We start from the raw sequence: 21824 nt of genomic DNA on the forward strand, positions 1-21824 counted from the left end.
CCGGGCCTAAGTGTATACGCTCGACTCTGTTCCCTGACTGACTGTATTTCATTTCCATAACATAAAAAAAAAAAATCTACAAGTACAAAAATGCACTTAAAAGCTAAAAAAAAACAAAAAAAAACCGATGTGATGCATGAAAAATGTGTGAAAACATATCCTAATAATGAAATCATATGTGGTGACCAACACCACTAAATAAAGGATGGAGGCTTACCGGATGGCAAGCAATGAAGAGCTTGCGGCTGCAAACCCCAGCCAGGGCCTTTTGATGATCCTCGCAGGGAGATGACAGGGGATGGATGTTGAGGCCTCCCGGACACAGAACCACAGGATTGCAGCGTATCACACACAAAAAAGACTTAATGGTGAAGTACAGCAGGACCAGCACATATAAATTATTCGTGACTCAAGGGACCACCACCACCAAAACACCCTATGGATAGGAGGCTTACCAGAACAAAAAGCAGTGTGAGCATGTGGCTAAACCCCTAGCCAGGGCCTTTATATTCCCAAGCGGTGGCGATATATCTTAAGGGTCCTCCGGTATGTTATGGTCAGTGGATGCATAGGAAAAATAATAATGCCCACATGGTGAAGTATGTTGACTCAAAAGATTTAATAAAAAATAGAAACACTTACAGAATAAAAGCAGAAATGGATAAAAAGCCGGCCGGCTCTCATAAACGCCCGTCCACACGGAACGAAAAACGTCTTGCGTCAGCACGCTAGGGAAGGTAGCGTGCTGACGCAAGACGTTTTTCGTTCCGTGTGGACGGGCGTTTATGAGAGCCGGCCGGCTTTTTATCCATTTCTGCTTTTATTCTGTAAGTGTTTCTATTTTTTATTAAATCTTTTGAGTCAACATACTTCACCATGTGGGCATTATTATTTTTCCTATGCATCCACTGACCATAACATACCGGAGGACCCTTAAGATATATCGCCACCGCTTGGGAATATAAAGGCCCTGGCTAGGGGTTTAGCCACATGCTCACACTGCTTTTTGTTCTGGTAAGCCTCCTATCCATAGGGTGTTTTGGTGGTGGTGGTCCCTTGAGTCACGAATAATTTATATGTGCTGGTCCTGCTGTACTTCACCATTAAGTCTTTTTTGTGTGTGATACGCTGCAATCCTGTGGTTCTGTGTCCGGGAGGCCTCAACATCCATCCCCTGTCATCTCCCTGCGAGGATCATCAAAAGGCCCTGGCTGGGGTTTGCAGCCGCAAGCTCTTCATTGCTTGCCATCCGGTAAGCCTCCATCCTTTATTTAGTGGTGTTGGTCACCACATATGATTTCAACATATGAATTTATTTTCTACATTGAAGAACTTGCTTACAATCATTTCTGATTGATACAAAGACTTTACTGCTAGTTATGTGGTTCATTCCCTTCCAAACTTTGGGTCTTTGCAATTTTATTTTCATTAATTTTGTTCTTTGTTATCAACTGTTTGTTTTAGCTTAACCTATATTAATAGCGCAACATTTTCTTTTTCTTTACTTGTATTTGTGTTTGTATGACACTGTCGTGTTGCAGCTGAGCTAGTTATTTTTCTAGGGTTTAAGCGCGGTATTTTTTCTTTTTTGTCATATCCTAATAATGCATTCATTTCTTATACAAATACGTATTTTAATGATGATAGTATAGTTATCTTATGTGGTCATTCTTCTTGCACATAAAGGAGTTGCCCTTTAAATAAAACGACCTACCTACAATTGATGAGTACTTACCGGAGTCATAGCACAGAGCAGCTCAAAGCAGAAGGACAAGAGTCCCTGTAATGAGTCCTCTGCTCTGATCCATCGCAGTCCAGAAGCCTTTCCAGAACAACACAAAACGTTTCCAGATTTTCCAGCGTTGGATCTCAGCACTAATCTCAGGAGAGGAATGCTAAAATCATCCCAGAATGAAATCATATCCATCTGCTCCCGCTGCTAAAGCCAAGTCATCTCTGACCTCCCGAAATGTAACATCTCTATAGCCCACCAGAAGGAAATCAAACTGTATCCAGGAACATAGGTGTGCGCAGTCTATTGCATTAGGGTGTGCACTCCAAAGATCAAACACACACTACTGATCACTCGCTATGTTCATTCAGAAAGGGAAGGGGATTGTCAATTAACCTCTTGACCACCGCCCCATGTCTAAAAGACGTCCTGTTTTTAAAGATGAATATCTCGGTAACGGCAGCAGCTGCTGCCACAACCGAGGTATTCATCTTTTCAGTGGGCAGTGGTGTACACAATAACGGCGGTCTCCGCGGCGTATTCGCCGCGAGATCGCCGTTATCGGTGGCGGGAGAGGGGCCCCCCCTCCCGTCGCTCTCCCGCGCCCTCCGCCGCTTACCGTAGCCGTCGGTAGCGGCGGAGGAGATCGGGACTGTTCGGCAGCTGACTGGGGTTGCGAGTGAGGGAAAAATCTCCTTCACCCGTCCCCATAGCTCTGCTGGGCGGAAGTGACGTCAAAACGTCAGTCCCGCACAGCGTCTTAAAGAAACATTTTTTTTTTGTCATTTAAAAAAATGACAGTTTCAAATTTTTTTTTTATTTTTTTTGCATTTAAGTCTAAATATAAGATCTGAGGTCTTTTTGACCCCAGAACAGGACATGTCATGCTTTTTTCTATTACAAGGGATGTTTACATTCCTTGTAATAGGAATAAAAGTGATCAATTTTTTTTTTTTTTTATATTTCAGTGTAAAAAATTATAAAACTAAATAAAAATAAATGAGAAAACAAAAATTATTTTTTTTAAAGCGCCCCGTCCCGACGAGCTCATGCACAGAAGCGAACGCATACGCGAGTAGCGCCCACATATGAAAACGGTGTTCAAACAACACAAGTGAGGTATCGCCACGATCGTTAGAGCGAGAGCAATAATTCTAGCCCTAGACCTCCTCTGCAACTCAAAAAATGCAACCTATAGAATTTTTTAAACGTCGCCTATCGAGATTTTTAAGTGTAAAAGTTTGACGCCATGCCACGAGCGGGCGCAATTTTTAAGCGTGACATGTTGGGTATCATTTTACTCGGCGTAACATTATCTTTCACAATATATAAAAAAATTGGGCAAAATTTATTGTTGTCTTATTTTTTAATTCAAAAAAGTGATTTTTTCCCAAAAAAAGTGCGCTTGTAAGACCGCTGCGCAAATACAGTGTGACAAAAAGTATTGCAATGACTGCCGTTTTATTCTCTAGGGTGTTAGAAAAAAATATATATAATGTTTGGGGGTTTTAAGTAATTTTCTAGCAAAAAAAAATGTTTTAGTTTTGTAAACACCGAATCTGAAAAATTAGCCCGGTGGTAAAGAGGTTAAATATTTACCGGCCCCTTCCTCCACTCATCCTAAAACATGCTTTCAGCAACAGCTGGCGGGAGAGGAGGGAAGCTGGTAGCACTACAGGGAGAAGGAGCGAGTCAGGTAGGTAGGGGAAATCTGTGCTGTAAAGGGTAATAAGGGTGTGCCTGGGCACACCTGGCACACCCTGTACGCACGCCTATGGTGACAATTAAGATTACCAATAGGTAGTACTATACACTCTACCATTCAGCCAAATTCTCTCCCAATACCTCTCCCCTATGCTGGCGTGAATGCGGCAATGTAGGTAACCTCTTGCATGTCTTATGGCTTTGTCCCAACCTCACCAGCTTCTGGTCCCAAGTATTCCGCCTTATTGCCTTTTGCACAGGTATACTATGTAAACCACAGCCGGCCTTAGCCGTACTCAACATTGGTATTGACCAGTTCCCATTTTTACACAGACCAGTGGCAACTCAAGTCCTAGTGGCAGCCCGGCTCACTATTTTGAGGAAATAGAAAACAAACCTATCCCCAAACGATTGCTAACGATACTGTCCCGGATTCAGATACAATTGTGTATCTTTAGGCGGGTGTAGCGTATCTCCTTTACGCTACGCCGCCGTAACTTTGAGAGGCGAGTATGGTATTCAGAAAGATTATGCGCCCGAAGTTACGGCGGCGTAGCATATAAGGGCCGGCGTAAGCCCGCCTAATTCAAATATGGAAGATGTGGGCGTGTTTTATGTAAATTAAGTGTGACCCCACGTAAATGACATTTCTAACGAACGGCGCATGCGCCGTCCGTGAACGTATCCCAGTGCGCATGCTCCTAATTACGCCGCAAATGCTTTCGATGTGAACGTAACTTACGCAAAGCCCTATTCGCGAACGACTTATGCAAACGACATAAACTACGCAAAATTCGACGCTGGCCCGACGTCCATACTTAACATTGGCTACGCCTCATATAGCAGGGGTAACTTTACGCCGGAAAAAGCCTTACGTAAACGACGTTAAAAAAATGTGCCGGGCGGACGTACGTTTCTGAATCGGCGTATCTACCTAATTTACATATTCTACGCGTAAATCTCCGGAAGTGCCACCTAGCGGCCAGCGTAAATATGCAACTAAGATACGACGGCGTAAGAGACTTACGTCAGTCGGATCTTAGCCAAATTTCGGCGTATCTTACTTTCTGAATACAGAAAGAAGATACACTGGCGCATCCTAGAGTTTACGCGGCGTATCAATAGATACGCCGACGTAAACTCTTTCTGAATCCAGGCCGCTCTCTCTAAATCTCACCAAATTTTCCCAAAAATGGAACATATGGACCAACAGATAAATTCCCCTTGCTGACAATTCTCATTTAATACTGACACACTGATTGTTTAAACATATATATAACGGCCGAACCAATGCTTGCATTACTGAATGTTATTGCTGTTCTCACTTTATATATGTTATACTTCTCATGCTGCAATACCCCTTGTTTGTTTGTTTGCTTTGTATAATTGCAAAACTCATGGTTAACATATTGGATCAGGAATACTTATATGTGGCTCCTGCCTGTCCATGGTGATGGTGTTCCGGGGGTTGGAGTAGGGGGAATTGCCCTTTTGCTTGTATTATATGTATTACAGCATTGAATAGGTATACTTTTTGGTTTATTACTATGTATATATTCAATTTAGCCTCCATATATTTTGCCTATGTGGTAGTCCAGTAACTCTAATAGGGTAATAGTCTCTTTGTCATATGAGGTTCATTGAAGAATGATTGCTACTACCTGACGGTTGTCCTTCCACTGTCCCAATACCCGCCTGTCATGGATATGCAATAAAGTCTGGCAGCTTACCTGTCTCCATGTGTTCATTAGAGGCCTGACCCTCTTTCTGGCTGTCTTTTATCACCTTCCTCCCTGTATGGTTCCACCTTAGGCCATCCCAGGAAGCCTATATTAACTACTGCTCTGCTAGTCTGCTTTGCTATTCAACCTTTGTTTGTAGCTTGTTCCTGTCTGCAGTGTGCTACGTTTACCTTCCTGTGTACCGACCTTGGCTCGTCTCTGACTTCTCCTGCTTGCCTGTTTCCCTGACCCTTGGCCTGTTACTTGATTACCCTTGTCTGCCTGTTGCCCCGACCTCCGCTTACCCATCACTATCGCTTGTCCTGGTTGCTGCTTCCCCTCTCTCCCTGCGGAGCGTGACCTTGGGGACCCCAGGGGTCGCGACCTGGATCCAGCTGCGGCGAAGGCCATGCTCACCACCAGAGGCTCTGGTGAACACAAAGCTGGGTCTTAGACTCCGCGCCCTGGGGAATCCTGGGCTCGCGCTTCCTCTCTGATTGCAGCAGTTGGCCATAGGGTTCACTACTCTGTGGTGCATCCCTGACCCCAATGGGGTGCACTTGTCACCTGGCCACAGGTGACCTGACACCGCCTTACCTCTACTGCGCATGCGCGCAGTTTTAGATTGAATGCAGGCTCTGATTACTGTACGGCGCATGCGCGATACATCTGAAATTAAAACCAGATGAAGACGGAGAACTGTGATCACTGTGAACGGTAATGAATACCAGAAAGGGTTATACAGTATCTACCCATTATTCAGTAAGCATGCTTCCAACATGAGTAATAAATATAATGTTGGGTCCACTTTATATATTTTAACTTCATGAAGCAAAGTACAACCTTTTTTTTTCATGCAGTGGTGATCTTTTACTTTTAACTTTGTGTGTTCCCAATCCTCCCAGATGTGGAAGAAAAAGAGGCAGAGGGATTGGGGTCCGGAACAGGAACTGTCCCCTTAAAAGGGAACATTTAGGAACTACAAATAGTCATAACGCCACACCTTAAGTACAGAAATAATATTTGATTGCTTCTTTTAGGATCAATTCAGACCTTTATGGCACAATGATTATCTAAGTATCTTTACATACGGTAAGCCTCCTTAAGCCTAAAGGTGGGAAAAACACATAAGAATAAGCTGGATGGCAAACCTATATATAAGGACAAACATATCCTGTTTCCTGCCCGTGTGTGAAATTACAACTACAAATTTATTATCGCATTGAGGTCTTTTATATTTATGTAATAACATTGCGTAATATTATATATATATAAATCACTTTAACAAAAACATTTACACCATAAGAAAATACTTATTGGATGATGTTTGTTGTATTAAATTCCTTCTGCTTGCCAATGGTGGACCAGATCCCCATGATGGGTGGAGTCCAGGCCCCATATATATAGAACAGTCTCCCAGCTCTCTATACCTACCACCTCCATCCTCACCTGCCAAGATGTTGTTTGCTGTGAGCCTCCTCCTGCTGTGTACTGGAATCTCTGCCTCTGCAGGTAAGACTTCTTTCTCTTCCCATCAATTTCCACATAATAAGGAGAGTGTTAGACAATATTGCTCAATATTTTATACTACAGTAGTCACAATGGTGGTCTAAAGTCATTTATTTAAAGCCAATCAGAATTCAGTAATAAATTAAATAGGATTGGTCCCAGGACAGAACCCTGGGGACCCCACTTTTCACCCCTGACCATTCTGAGCATTCCCCATTTATCACCACCCTCTGAACTCGCCCCTGTAACCAGTTTTCAATCCATGTACTCACCCTATGGTCCATGCCAAGGGACCTTACTTTGTACAGTAAACGTTTATGGGGAACTGTATCAAATGCTTTTGCAAAATCCAGATAAATCACTTCTACGGGCCTTCCTTTATCTAGATGGCAGCTCACCTCCTTATAGAAGGTTCATAGATTGGTTGGGCAAGAACGATTCTTCATGAAATCCATGAAGAATCGTTCTCGCCAATCTATGCTGGTGATTACTGCTAATGATACCGTTGTCATCCTCTCCAAGAGCTTACATACTATTAATGTTAGGCCAACTGGTTTGTAATTCCCAGGGATGCATCTTGGCCCTTTTTTAAATATTGATGCTACATTGGCTTTTCTACAATCAGCTGGTACCATTCCAGTCAGTAGACTGTTCATAAAAATTAGGAACAATGGTCTGGCAATTACTTGACTGAGTTCCTTAAAGGGTCACTAAAGGAAAAAAAATGTGCCTAAAATTAATGTCTGCAAGGTAGACAGACAGAATAGTGTAATGATTCTGTTAAAAAAACGAATAAATACCTATTAAATCCCTTCATCTATATCACCTCCGGCATTCTAGTTTCTGTTCTCTCATTCACTTCCTGGTTTGCATCGTTCGTTCATGTAAGAACTACATTTCCCAGTATGCATTGCGGCACGCCCAGTAATTCACACCTCCTTGAAGTCTCTAACACCTAGAGAGCGTCCTGCCACACAGATGTAGTTCCCAGGAGGGGGTGAGCACGTCTCTGACCACCGCAGTAAACCCTCCCATCACGGTGGTCAGTAAAATCAGACAAGGAGGAAGTGAACAGAACAGAGAAGAAATAGAGCAACTTCTGAGCAAAAAACGAACAATGAGGAAGTGAAAAGAGGAATGTCTGCAGGTAAAGGATGCTTATTATGAAAAAAAATGTTTTCCTTTACTACCCCTTTAAGGACCCTCGGGTGAAAGCCATCTTTTTCCAGTGACTTGGTAAAGTTGAGTTTTTCAGGTCTATTTCTAATTTTGTCCTCTGTTAGCCATGAGGGTGCTTCCCGTGACATGTCATGAGGATAAAGATTGCAGTTTTTGGTTACTGAAGCCCCCTGATTCTCTCGTGAAGATTAAGGAGAAGAATAAATTCAATACCTTCGCCATCTCTCCATCCTTTGTAACCTTCCTCATTCTTTATGGGACCATGATCTGGCCTCCCTTTCTTACCATTTATGTACTTAAAAATTTCTTGGGATTTTTTTTACTTTTCTCCGCTAAGTGTCTTTCGTGCTCTATCTTAGCTGCCCTGATTGCACCCTTACATTTCTTGTTGCATTCTTTGTAAAGTTGAAATGCAGGCCTTCTCCTTTCCTTTTATGCACATTTTTATGTTGGAGTTAAGCCACCCAGGACATTAATTAGCTCTTTTAAATGTATTTCCTATTGGGATACACTGGCTAGTGCCCTTGTTTAAAATGCTCTTAAAGCATACCTATAGTTTCTCTGTGTTCTTTGCTCCTAAGATTTTATCATAATTATTATCTTTTCTTCATTTCCATGGACGTTTTTACAGCCACTTTTTTTAGCCTTTTTTACAGCTTAAAAACGCCTGTCCGTGTTTATTTTTTTTTTCTTTGAGCTGGAGCTCAAAAACGCAGCGGTAGCGTTTTTGCGCGTTTTTGAGCGTGTTTGCGCGTTTTTGAGCATTTTTAACGTCTGCCGTTTTTACAATTCAGTGTCTTTGTTTTCCCCTTATGTTTCCTATTTGTGTGATTCATACTAAAACTAATTGACCTGTGATCGCTGTTTCCTAAATTTCCCCGTATTTCCACATCTGTGATCAGGTCTGTATTGTTGGTAATCAGTAGGTCTAGTAACGCTTCGTTTCTAGTTGGTGCATTTACCATCGGACTCATGAAATTGTCCTGCAAGACATTTAGAAACCGGTGAGCCTTATGCCTCGTTTCCACTGAGCGGATCGGTTCGGTACGGTACGCTATTTTGGGTGTTTCCATTATGAAAGCGTGCCATAAAACCGAACCGTACCTCACCATTCTGGGTCCTGCTTGAGATGTGGGGCCATAGAAATTGGAACGGTTCGGTTAGGGCGGAGCTACAATACATTTCACTGATTGGCGGACACGCTAGGCATTTTTTCTAAACCCTGTATGGCCCCTGATGGTCTGACTTACCGTGGAAACGCTCACCACAATAGACCGGACCATTCTAACCATTCCAAACTGTACCGACCCGAACCGTTCCGCTCAGTGGAAACGAGGCATTAGTTGAATGTGCCGTTCCTTCCACCCAGTCTAAGTGTGGATAATTAAAATCCCCCATTATAATGACACTTCCCATTCTTGCCGCTAATCCAAATTGTGATAGGAGGTTCGCCTCCGCCTCCCTCTGGTTAGGGGACCTATAGCATACTCCCAGTATTAATTTCCCCTTAGTTTTCTCACTTTGTAGCTCTACCCATAAGGATTCCACCCTTGCTCCCTTAGTGATGTTATCTCTCACATTCAATTGTACATCATTTTTGATATGCAGGCATACCCCTGCCCCCCTTTTTTTTTACCATCCCTCTTTGTTATTTCTATTTTGTTGTTCCTATCTTGTTCTATTTTGTGCTCAATTTTTGTCTTTGGTCCGCCCACCGCCGCAAAAATTAAAAGCCAGCAGCTCTCTGGGAACTCCAAACTTGTTAACATGCTTAATGCGCAGGGGAGTTGTATGCGCCGCTTCTCCTAGAGTGGCGCGGCTGGCTGCCCTACCTCCCCTCTAGTTTAGGAGGGAGGCCTGGCCACGTGGACCGAATGTCCGGGTCGGGCCGAGATGGGTGGGGTGCCCTGACATCCGCACATTGCAGGTGGCGGCTCTCCCCTGCAAAATGTGATGGTTGTCTATGCTTGGGCTATACTAAATATGTCCCCTGAAGCCTCCCCCTCCCCTCAGTACCCTTCCATTTTCCCCATTTTTTGTCTGTTCTCTGTTCCCTCCCCGACCTCTTACCCTCCCCTCCCTCCCTGATTGTTGTGGCTTTGTTGTGAAGTCATACTGTTTTTGTCTTTTGATTTGAAAATGAAAATAAAGATTATACAAAAAAAAAAAGTCAGCAGCTGTCTTGAAGTCCAGTGATGTCGGCACCGCAGCTGATGTTTCCATCAGCTGTCGGGTGCTGCCACCTCCATTGGAAGTAAGGGAATCCGGCAGTATAGCCTTACAGCTTCACGCCGGGAACCCTACTGCGCATGCGCAAGGCGCCGCTCCTCTCTCTTTCTGGCCCGGCGGCTGAGGGAGGAGGAGGGAGCCCCGCAGTGACGTCAATACTTGCGGCTGAGGCTCCTGTAAGTAAGAACAGGAGACCTGTGAAAGACAGGTATCCTGTCCCCCCCTCCCCCCCAAGAGGTGCCAAATGTGGCACCGGAGGGGGGAAGGAGTACAATGAGTGGAAATTCCACTTTTGGGTGGAACTCCGCTTTAAGTCCAACTGTAATGCTTGGACTTAAATAAGATTGTGGAATGAATTGTCTTTGTGATCATCCTGTTGATACAGAAATGGAATTGTAATGAATTAAAAAGTTTATATATATATATAATTGTTTTTATGATTTTTCTTGAATTCAGATCTTCAGTGTACAATAATCCCAGGAAAACTCACACAGATTGATGCCGGCGCTGGTGAAGTGTACGGTGTGAACAATAATGATGACATTTTCCGCTGGGTAAATAATGACTGGCAGAACATTCCTGGAAAGCTCACCCATGTTTCTGCTGGACCTGCTGGAGTTTGGGGTGTGAACAGAGCCAACGTCATCTTTAAGATCCAGGACAATGAATGGATGTCTGTATCAGGTAAAAAAATAAATAAAAATCTTTGATAAATTACACACCAGATAAGAATAGTATATGAAGAGAATTATATTATGTGCTCATTATATGGTTTTTAACTATTGCACAGTAAAGGTCCAATAGACTGCCCCTGAGAAAGAGAAAGTCTCGAAATGCGTCGGTTTGGGCATTTCTTTTGCAAATGTATTATTATATTACGTGTCTCCCTCAAGAGGAGGCTGGTTATATTATCATTACTGTGTACAGTCTAAAAGAGGAAAAAAGTGTTTCTAAAACTAAATCTGACATGCTGAGTACATTTTAAAAGTATGGCTTGGATGTAATATTTTATCTGTCACTTTATTTTAAAAAAATATGTTTTTTTTTTTAATTATTAATGTGGTTTTCTGGCTATTAAATTCCCAGCCACTCGGCATTCCATTTGTTTCCATGTATTGATCAGGTATTTGTGTGACTTTGCAGGTGCTCTTATAATTAGAGATTAAGGGCCAGAGGAGATATATACAGTCGTATCTCTGAGTCTGGGCGGTCGTATCTATGCGCCTGATTCATAGAATCAGTTACGCATAGATTTCTATTAGATCCGACCGGCGTAAGTCTCTTACGCCGTCGGATCTTAACTGCATATTTACGCTGGTCGCTAGGGGCGTGTACGCTGATTTACGCCTAGAAATATGTAAATCAGCTAGATACGCAAATTCACGAACGTACGCCAGGCCGACGCAGTACAGTTACGCCGTTTACGTTAGGCTTTTCCCGGCGTATAGTTACCCCTGCTATATGGTGGCGTAAGTGCGGCGTACCAGTGTTAAGTATGGCCGTCGTTCCCGCGACGAAATTTGAAAATGTTACGTCGTTTGCGTAACTCGTCCGTGAATGGGGCTGGATGTAATTTACGTTCACGTCAAAACCAATACGTCCTTGCGGCGTATTGGGAGCAATGCACACTGGGAGATTTCCACAGACGGCGCATGCACCGTTCGTGAAAAACGTCAATCACGTCGGGTCACAGAACATTTACATAAAACACGCCCCCCTGTTCCAAATTTGAATTAGGCGGGCTTACGCCCGCCTATTTACGCTACGCCGCCGCAACTTTCTTTTAAGAATACGGTACTTGCCTGTAAAAGTTGCGGAGGCGTAACGTAAATAGGTTACGTTACGCCCGCACAAAGTTACGCCAAACTACGAGAATCTGGCCCTAAGCACCTTTTCTTTTTGTAAATGGTCAAAGTTCTGCTTTGAGCTACAGCTCACCCTACCCTATTTGCCATCATCAATTACAATGGTCCAGCTCTGTGAAAACCATTGTGTTTGCTCCCACATTCAGTCTATGGACCGGATTCACGTAGATCGGCGCATATTTCTGCCGGCGTAGCGCATCTCATATGCGCTACGCCGACGTAACACAGAGAGGCAAGCACGGTATTCACAAAGCACTTGCTCCCAACGTTGCGCCGGCGTAACGTAAATTCCTCGGCGTAAGCCGGCCTAATTCAAAGTAGGTGGAAGTGGGCGTGATCCATTTAAATGAACCGTGACCCCATGCAAATGGTGGGCCGAACGAACGGCGCATGCGCCATCCCGTGGATGCATCCCAGTGTGCATGCGCAGAATCACGTCGAAACTACTCCCTAAGATACGACGGATCACTGCCTACGACGTGAACGTAACCTACGCCCAGCCCTATTCCCGTACTACTACGTAAATGACGTAAAATACGACGGCAGTTCCCACGTCCATACCTTTGCTTGAGCTGCGCCTCATGGATGGGGAATAACTATACGCCGGGCGTAAGCCTTACGCAAACCGCGTATATTATGCGCCGGGCGCAACTACGTTTGTGAATCGGCGTATCTCACTCATTTGCATATTCAAATCGTAAATCAATGGGAGCGCCCCTTGCGGCCAGCGTAAATATGAGCCCAAGATACGACGGCGTAGGAAACTTACGTCGGTCGGATGAAGCCTAATTTCAGGCGTATCTAGTTCTATGGGCACGGCGCACATTTACACTTACGCAGCGTATCTCGAGATACGTTGGCGCAAGTGCTATGTGAATCCGGGCCTATATTGTTACATAGTCAGGTTAAAAAGTCCATCTAGTTCAACAAATAATAAAAAAATCATACAATCCCATAAACACAATCCGATACCCAAAGTTGATCCAGAGGAAGGCGAAAAACCCCAGCAGAGCATGATCCAATTTGCTACAGCAGGGGGAAAAAAAGCTTCCTGATCCACCGAGAGGCAATCGGATTTTCCCTGGATCAACTTTACCTATAAATGTTAGTATCAAGTTATATTATGTACATTTAGGAAAGAATCCTTTTTAACCACTTCAGCCCCGGAGGATTTGTCCTGTTTTTGCGATTCGGCACTGTGTAGGTTTAACTGACAATTGCGCGGTCGTGCGACGTGGCTCCCAAACAAAATTGGCATCCTTTTTCCCCCACAAATAGAGCTTTCTTTTGGTGGCATTTGATCACCTCTACGGTTTTTATTTTTTGCACTATAAAAACTTTTTGCTATAATAAATATCCCCCAAATATATATATATATATATATATATAAAAAAAAATCCTCAGTTTAGGCCGATATGTATTCTTCTACATATTTTTGGTAAAAAAACAAAAACGTAATAAGCGCATATTGATTGGATTGCGCAAAACAGGGGATGGTTTTATTAATTTATTTTTTACTGGTTATGGTTGAGATGTGCAATTTTTATCATGACTGCGATATTGCGGCGGACACATCGGACACTTTTGACGCGATTTTGCGACCATTGTCATTTATACAGCGATTAGTGCTATAAAAATACACTGATTACTGTGTAAATTACACTGGCAAGGAAGGGTTTAACCACTAGGGGGCGAGGAAGGGGTTAAGTGTGTCCTAGGGAGTGATTCTAACTGTGTGGGGGGTGGGCTTACTGTGACACGACAGTGATCACTGCTCCCGATGACAGGGAGCAGACGATCAGTATCCTGTCACAAGGCAGTACAGGGAGATGCCTTGTTTACAACGGCATCCTCCCGTTATGCCGCTCCGTGACACGATCGTGGGACACCGGTGGGTATGGTGACGGGGCTCGCGCTGGGCGCATGCGCCCGCACGGCGTGAATTTCAAGGCAACATAATTGTACTACTGAGCTGGCCAGACCCAGCTCTTGAGGTAGTCTATTCCACAATTGGAACACATGGTGTTTCAAAAGTCAATACTTGATATGATATATACTGTAACATAGATATAACAGTCTTCGATAGAATGAAAGGAAACTTACTTGTGACAAGGAAAATGCCTGATGTGCGTAATGCACACACTGACTGGTGAGGCTACATTGTTTGGCACAGTAAGGCTGCAATGATGGTAGGGGGGGGGCTGCAATGATGGCACAGTAAGGCAGCAGTGATGGTGAGGCTGCAATGAGGGCACAGTAAGGCAGCAGTGATGGTGAGGCTGCAATGAGGGCACAGTAAGGCAGCAGTGATGGTGAGGCGGCAATGATGGGCACGGGTTGGGGGACTTTCAGGTTTTTTTTTTGGCTGGGGGGATGGCATTGAAGGACCCGGCCTTGGGGCGGCAAAGAGTAAATCCAGGGCCTGACTGCGATGCAGCCATGCAGTCTCTACATCGGAGGGTGTCAATACCATTTAACAATTGTTTAATCCTCTCTCTGTTATTACATTTACTTTAATGGACCAATGTTGTATTTCTTGTTTCTACAACAGGGCTCTTGAAGCAGGTGGATTCTGGAGGTGATAAGTTCTTGGGTGGAGTGAATGCAGAGGACAGCATTTTCTGCTTGAAACAGAGTTGTACAGTTTCAAGATCTTCTGCTGTAGCCTGGACCCCACTGGACGGGGGACTGAAATATTACAGCTGTGGGCCAGTGGGCTGCTGGGGAGTCAACAAACCAAACAATATTTTCTTCCGCCACAATGTCAACCCAACAGCCTGCCAGGGAACCCAATGGCAGCAGGTTGAAGGCAATCTGGTAATGATAGAGGTTGGCACAGATGGTTCTGTGTATGGTGTCAACTCAGCAGGCAACGTGTTCAGAAGGTATTTTTTTTTTCAAAAATTTGTCCGTAGGCACAACACAACACTGCAACCCCTCCCAATATCTGTAATTGGAGCGCAACAAGGAGCCACGTGCAAAGTATTGCATCAAAAATTGTTATTAGGCGCCCCTGTTACACAGGGGCACAAAAATGTGTCCGTAGGCACAACACAACACTGCAACCCCTCCCAATATCTGTAATTGGAGCGCAACAAGGAGCCACGTGCAAAGTATTGCATCAAAAATTGTTATTAGACGCCCCAGGGGCAGAAAAATTAGGCCTAAGGCCTTGTACTCACGGCAGGACATGTCCGATGAAAACGGTCTGCAGACCGTTTCCATCGGACATGTCTGGCCGGGGACTGCCCGGGGACTTCTGTTCGATGGCTATACACACCATCGAACAGAAGTCCGCGCGTAAACAATACGCGGGGCGTGTCCGCGGTGTCGACGCGTCGATGACGCGGTGTCGCCGCGACAATGACGCGGCGACGTGGGCGGCCCGCCTTTAAAATGCTTCCACGCATGCGTCAAAGTCATTCGACGCATGCGAGGGATGGCGGGCGGCAGGACATGTACGGTAGGTCTGTACAGACGACCGTACATGTCCGGGAGGACAGGTTTCCAGCGGACTGTTTTAAAGCAAGTCCAGGAAACAGTTGTCCGCTGGAAACCTGTCCGATCGGCCCGAAAATGGTCCGCTCGGGCCAACACACGGCCAAACATGTCTGCTGAAACTGGTCTGCGGACCAGTTTCAGCAGACATGTTTGGTCGTGAGTACGGGGCCTTAGGCACTGGTGGCGGAGCACAGAAAAACAAAATTTCTTACTAGCTATCAGCAAGAAAAGTGAGGAGGAAAAGGATATTCCATCAGCAGCATAACAGGACAGTCACTCAGCATCAGCAGTCTCAAAGGGATCTGACATTTCAACAAAAAATTATTATTCAGTAACATCAGCATCAGGTGCTTGGTAGCTGGTGTTGATCCAAGCCTGATTCATTTTGATGAAGGTCAGTCGATCAACCGAGTCGGTGGGGAGGCGCACCCTGTGATCGGTCACAAAGCCTCCAGCAGCACTGAATGTGCGTTCTGAAAGAACACTGGATGCAGGGCAAGCCAGTAGCTCAATTGCGTCCACTCCACTAATTTCTCTGCATGTTGAGGTTCAACACGGCCAGCTCCCGAAAAGAAGGACGAGCGGCCACGGCCACGTGCTGAAGAGGATGCACCACATCCACCACCAGCGTTACCTCTAGATGCAGAGCCTGGTTGCCCTCGTGACTCTCTGCCTCTCTTTGTCCTTCCAGCCATATTTATGCGTTCAGGTGCTATGTAACAAAACAGACGCAGTCACGCCAACTGCGTTCAGGTGTTAGTAAACTGCACACAAGCAGTAAGAGCGACTGCGTTTAGTTGCTATATAACAAAATAGTCGCAGTAACACCGACTGCGTTCAGGTGTTAGTAAACTGCACACACGCAGTAAGAGCGACTGCGTTCAGGTGCTATGTAACAAAATAGTCGCAGTCACACCGACTGCGTTCAGGTGTTAGTAAACTGCACACACGCAGTAAGAGCAACTGTGGTCAGGTGCTATGTAACAAAATAGTCGCAGTCACACCGACTGCGTTCAGGTGTTAGTAAACTGCACACACGCAGTAAGAGCGACTGCGTTCAGGTGCTATGTAACAAAATAGTCGCAGTGACACCGACTACGTTCAGGTGTTAGTAAACTGCACACACGCAGTAAGAGCGACTGCGTTCAGGTGCTATATAACAAAATAGTCGCAGTCACACCGACTGCGTTCAGGTGTTAGTAAACTGCACACACACAGTAAGAGCAACTGCGTTCAGGTGCTATGTAACAAAATAGTCGCAGTGACACTGACTACGTTCAGGTGTTAGTAAACTGCACACACGCAGTAAGAGCGACTGCGTTCAGGTGCTATGTAACAAAATAGTCGCAGTGACACCGACTACGTTCAGGTGTTAGTAAACTGCACACACGCAGTAAGAGCGACTGCGTTCAGGTGCTATGTAACAAAATAGTCGCAGTCACACCAACTGCGGTCAGGTGTTAGTAAACTGCACAAACGCAGTAAGAGTGACTGCGTTCAGGTGCTATATAACAAAATAGTCGCAGTCACACCGACTTCGTTCAGGTGTTAGTAAACTGCACACACGCAGTAAGAGCGACTGCGTTCAGGTGCTATGTAACAAAATAGTCACAGTCACACCGACTGCGTTCAGGTGTTAGTAAACTGCACACACGCAGTAAGAGCGACTGCGTTCAGGTGCTATGTAACAAAATAGTCGCAGTCACACCGACTGCGTTCAGGTTTTAGTAAACTGCACACACGCAGTAAGAGCGACTGCGTTCAGGTGCTATATAACAAAATAGTCGCAGTCACACCGACTGCGTTCAGGTGTTAGTAAACTGCACACACGCAGTAAGAGCGACTGCGTTCAGGTGCTATGTAACAAAATAGTCGCAGTCACACCGACTGCGTTCAGGTGTTAGTAAACTGCACACACGCAGTAAGAGCGACTGCGTTCAGGTGCTATGTAACACCACACACGCAGTGACACCAACTGCGTTTAGTTGCTATTAAACAGCACACACGCAGTAAGAGCGACTGCGTTTCTGTGCAATTTAATAGCCCACTTGCATTAACAGCCACTGCGTTTCTGTGCAAATAAATTGCACACGTGCAGTAACAGGTAATGTGTGTATGTGCAATTAACTAGCACACCTTGAATAACACGGAGTACTACGTTTAAGCTAATCCCTAATGCAGGCAATACAACACGTTAGAGCGCTGCATGAAGAACAATCTCCTGCCTGACAGATACTAATAGAGATCTAGCTGAGCTATACAGTTTATAAATATATTGACAACTCCTAGGGATGTGAATATATTCTCTACAAACTGTAGATTAAACTATACTGACTAGCCTTCCTGCTCTATCTATCTATCTATCTGGTAGAAAAGACACTGTGGGCCAGATTCTCATACATTAACGTTGCTCCTGGGACAGCGTAACGTATGTGCTGTACGCTACACCGCCGCAGGTTTACAGGTTTACATCCTGATTCTCAGAACACTTACCTGTAAACTTGCGGCGGTGTATCGTTAATTCGCTCGGCGCAAGCCCGCCCAATTCAAATGGGGCGGGCACCATTTAAATTAGGCGCGCTCCCGCGCCGAGCGTACTGCGCATGCTCCGTCGGGTAAATTACCCGACGTGCATTGCGCTAAATGACGTCGCCCCGACGTCATTTGCTTAGACGTTTACGTAAATGGCGTCCAGCGCCATTCACGGACGTCTTACGCAAACGACGTATTTTTTTTAAACTTCGACGCGGGAACGACGGCCATAGATAACATTGGTTACGCGTCGCGTACACTACGGAAACGCTACGGAAACAACGTAAATTCTCAGCGTCGGACGCGCGTAGGTTCGGGAATCTCGCGTACTTACCTCATTTGCATAGACGACGGGGAAAACGACGATGCGACACCTAGCGGCGGGAAAAAAAAATTACTTTTAAGATCTGACAGCGTAACAGCCTTACGCATGTCAGATCTAATGGGTATCTATGCGCAACTGATTCTAAGAATCAGTCGCATAGATACCCGGGGCCAGATGAGGAGTTACGACGGCGCTAATGGTGTTGCGCCGTCGTAACGCCTTTGAGAATCTGGCCCTGTGTCTCTATCTATCTCTCTCTCTCTAAGGCCCCATACACACAATAGAATCCATCCGCTGAACAATCCCAGCAAATGGGTTTCAGCGGATAGATCCTATGGTGTGTACACTCCAGCGGATCTGTTTCCGCGGATATTTCTCCCCTGGGATGGATTCCAGCAGATCGAATATTCGCTGACATGCTAAACAAATCTATCTGCTGGAATCCATCCCAACGGATGGATCCGCTGGTCTGTATAGACTCACCGGATCCATCCGTCCGAAGGGATCCCCCGCATGCGTCGTAATGATTCGACGCATGCGTGGAATTCCTTATATGACAGCGTCGCGCACGTCGCCGCGTCATAATCGCGGCGACGGCGTGACACGTCATCGCCAGAGGATTTCGGCGCGGATTTCAATGCGATGGTGAGTACACTCCATCGCATGAAAATCCGCAGAAATCCTCGAGAGGATTTATCCGTGGAAACGGTCCGCTGGACCGTATTCGCGGATAAATTCTCTCGTGTGTATGGGGCCTAACTGTTTGACTGACTTCTCTAACAAAAGCCGGAACACACTACACAAGGCCGTCGTGCAGGCTGCCTTTTATAGTGTGGGGCGTGTACTAATCCCCCTGAGCCACCCTGGCTTTGGCCAATTATGGCTCTTCATTTTTTGCGCACTGTGATTGGCCAAGCATGCGGGACATACAGCATGCTTGGCCAATCATCAGCGCTCAATGCCGCAGTGAATTATGGGACGTTTTGCGTCATTCGAATTTGGCGCGAACGACCCGTTTTGTTCGAGTTTCGACGACGATCGAACGACATGTGTTCGTATCGAACGCGAAGCTCATCCCTAGTTACTGGTAAATGTTGAGGATAGGCCAATTAGACACGTTTACTACTTATCATTTAGCAACCACTGTGTATGCTCATAATGGTTGAGCTGAATACCCCCCCCTTCGGTTTGCACCAGAACCTTCGAACGGACCGAACGTTCGCGCGAACATTTAGAACCCCATTGACGTCTATGGGACTCGAACGTTCGAATTCAAAAGTGCTCATTTTAAAGCCTAATATGCAAGTTATTGTTGTAAAATGTCTTTGGAGAACCCGGGTCTTGCCCCAGGGAACATGTATCAATGGAAAAAAAGTTTTAAAAACGGTTGTTTTTTTCAGGACTCCTGAAAAAACAATCGTTTTTAAAACTTTTTTTCCATTGCTACATGTTCCCACGTTAAAATCACTGCTCCTGAATCTTTAGGTGCAAACTACAGAGCACACGGCCAGTACACACCAAGTAGCTTTAGGTGCAAACTACAGAGCACACGGCCAGTAGCTTTAGGTGCAAACTACAGAGGACACAGGCAATAAACCACGTAAGAATACTGCAGCTAGCACAATCACCTGCCTGCCAGTAAATTAGGAAGAACTGATCTAGCTAAACTATACAGTGTATAAATATATGTACAACACCTGGGATGTATATATATCCTCTACACACTGTAACATTAACTGACTAGCCTGCCTGCCTGCTCTATCTACCTGCAAAAAATGACACTCTCTCTGTTCTCTCAACCACTGCAACACACTACACAAGGCCGACTTGCAGGCGGCCTTATATAGTGTGGGGCGTGTACTAAACCCCCTGAGCCATAATTGGCCAAAGCCACCCTGGCTTTGGCCGCAGTGAATTATGGTCTGTAAAACGTAACTCGAATTTGGCGCGAACGACCCGTTTTGTTCATATTTCGACAAACGATCGAACATACGATGTTCGAGTCGAACATGAGTTAGACTCGAATACGAAGCTCATCCCTAATAATGGTGTTAGCGGGTCTGCGATTTCTTGGTCCCTACTCCCTATATTAAAATGAGATTGTACTTTTTGTATTTTCAACATAGGCATTCAATGATATCTCCAGTGACCATGTGTTTTTTTTTTTGCATTGTGACCATTTGGTCAGTCTGTAAAGCTTATTCTAGTAAATCCCATAGCTTTCTGAGTTGCTACTTTGGCTTGTATTCCATATTTTTTTTCTTTTGAGGAAAGGATATATTTAATATTATTTTTTTATGTTCTATAATTGAGAATTTTATTTCAGGGATGGAATCAGTGCCAAAACCCCAACCGGAACATCTTGGACCCAGCTAGACTTGTGCGCCACTTTCAAACACGTCACTTACGACAGCGGCTATCTCTGGCTTCTCAGCCCAACTGGTGACATCTATCGATGTGCAGACAATAAATAACTGATATTGCCATAACACAAGACCAAGTTTTCTCCTTCTATCCCTTTCAGTTGGTGTTTGGGTATTCTTGTATTTCTCCAATGTTTTGCATTACTACTAAAAGCTTCTAGTGCTAGCTAGGACTTCTTGTCCATTGCACATTTGTGTCTCATTTCAAAATTGTTTCAGAGCAAATAAACTTTGTTGCATGCAATTGTTTTCTTTGTTATTACCAGAGAAATATTGTTAAACAAACTTATCTCACTTTGTCTGAATATAAAAGTTTTGAATTTCCAGCAGTCAAGTCTTTTTTTTTTCACTGTCCAGTTACAGACTAGGGGAAGGAAAAGATTTATATCATTTTTTTTTTTTTTAAATCCATGTAGCCCAAGACGTTCATATCAGTCCTACACTTAAAAGGGGTTGTAAAGGTTCAAACATAAAAAAAAATTAACATGTCATACTTGCCTCCACTGTGCAGCTTGTTTTGCACAGAGTGGCGCTGATCCTGGTCTTCTGGGGTCCCTCGGGGCAGTCTCAGCTCCTCCCCATAAGAGCTAACCCCCTTCATGGGAAGCTCTCTCCCAAGGGGGTTAGCATGCGGGTGCACTCCCGAGATACAGCCGGCGGCTATAGCCGCCGACTGTATCACTCAGCCCCGCCCCCGGCGCGCGGCGTCATTGATGGCTGCGCTGCTATCAATCTCCAATGAAGAGCCGAGAACAGCCTGAAGACAGGGGCAAGTGGCCAGCGCGTTCACAACGTGGGACTTTCAAGAGCTCAGGTAAGTAAACCTGGGGGGCTGGGGGGCTTGTAAGCATTGGATGTTTTTTCACCTTAATGCATAGGATGCAAGCAAATGTGCACACCCTGTCATCTACTACTACCAACCTCTACATCACCTACTCCCAACCTCTGAACTCTGTGTCACTTACTACTGAACCCCTGCACTCTGTGTCCCTTTAAGATACAGCTAGTATTCAGCGCAATGAAAATCACACACAATTTTGCTGCGCTTTTTCTCAGCTGCAGGGGCTTGATCTTGCACACAGGCCTGCTTCTTTCAGAAAATGC

At 45.0% G+C, this 21824-nt stretch overlaps 1 protein-coding gene across 1 annotated transcript; it reads left to right on the forward strand.

Moving 5' to 3' along the window:
- Positions 1–6562: 6562 nt before the first annotated feature.
- On the forward strand, positions 6563–21049 carry LOC120916010 (fish-egg lectin-like). Its single transcript, XM_040326860.1, has 4 exons — positions 6563–6669; positions 10531–10758; positions 14491–14824; positions 20624–21049. The coding sequence occupies exons 1-4, from the start codon at positions 6615–6617 to the stop codon at positions 20769–20771; spliced, it is 765 nt and encodes a 254-aa protein (XP_040182794.1). The 5' UTR covers positions 6563–6614; the 3' UTR covers positions 20772–21049.
- Positions 21050–21824: the final 775 nt, after the last annotated feature.

The sequence above is a fragment of the Rana temporaria genome, chromosome 10, assembly GCF_905171775.1.
Source record: "Rana temporaria chromosome 10, aRanTem1.1, whole genome shotgun sequence".
Taxonomy (NCBI): Eukaryota; Metazoa; Chordata; class Amphibia; order Anura; family Ranidae; genus Rana; species Rana temporaria.

What these genes read in the sequence shown, in the direction of transcription:
- LOC120916010 (XM_040326860.1), top strand. Translation starts at nt 6,615, where the DNA reads ATGTTGTTTGCTGTGAGCCTCCTCCTGCTGTGTACTGGAATCTCTGCC. An exon ending in TGAATGGATGTCTGTATCAG is followed by an intron (nt 10,759 to 14,490) that starts GTAAAAAAATAA and finishes TTTCTACAACAG; the next exon opens with GGCTCTTGAAGCAGGTGGAT. An exon ending in GCAGGCAACGTGTTCAGAAG is followed by an intron (nt 14,825 to 20,623) that starts GTATTTTTTTTT and finishes ATTTTATTTCAG; the next exon opens with GGATGGAATCAGTGCCAAAA.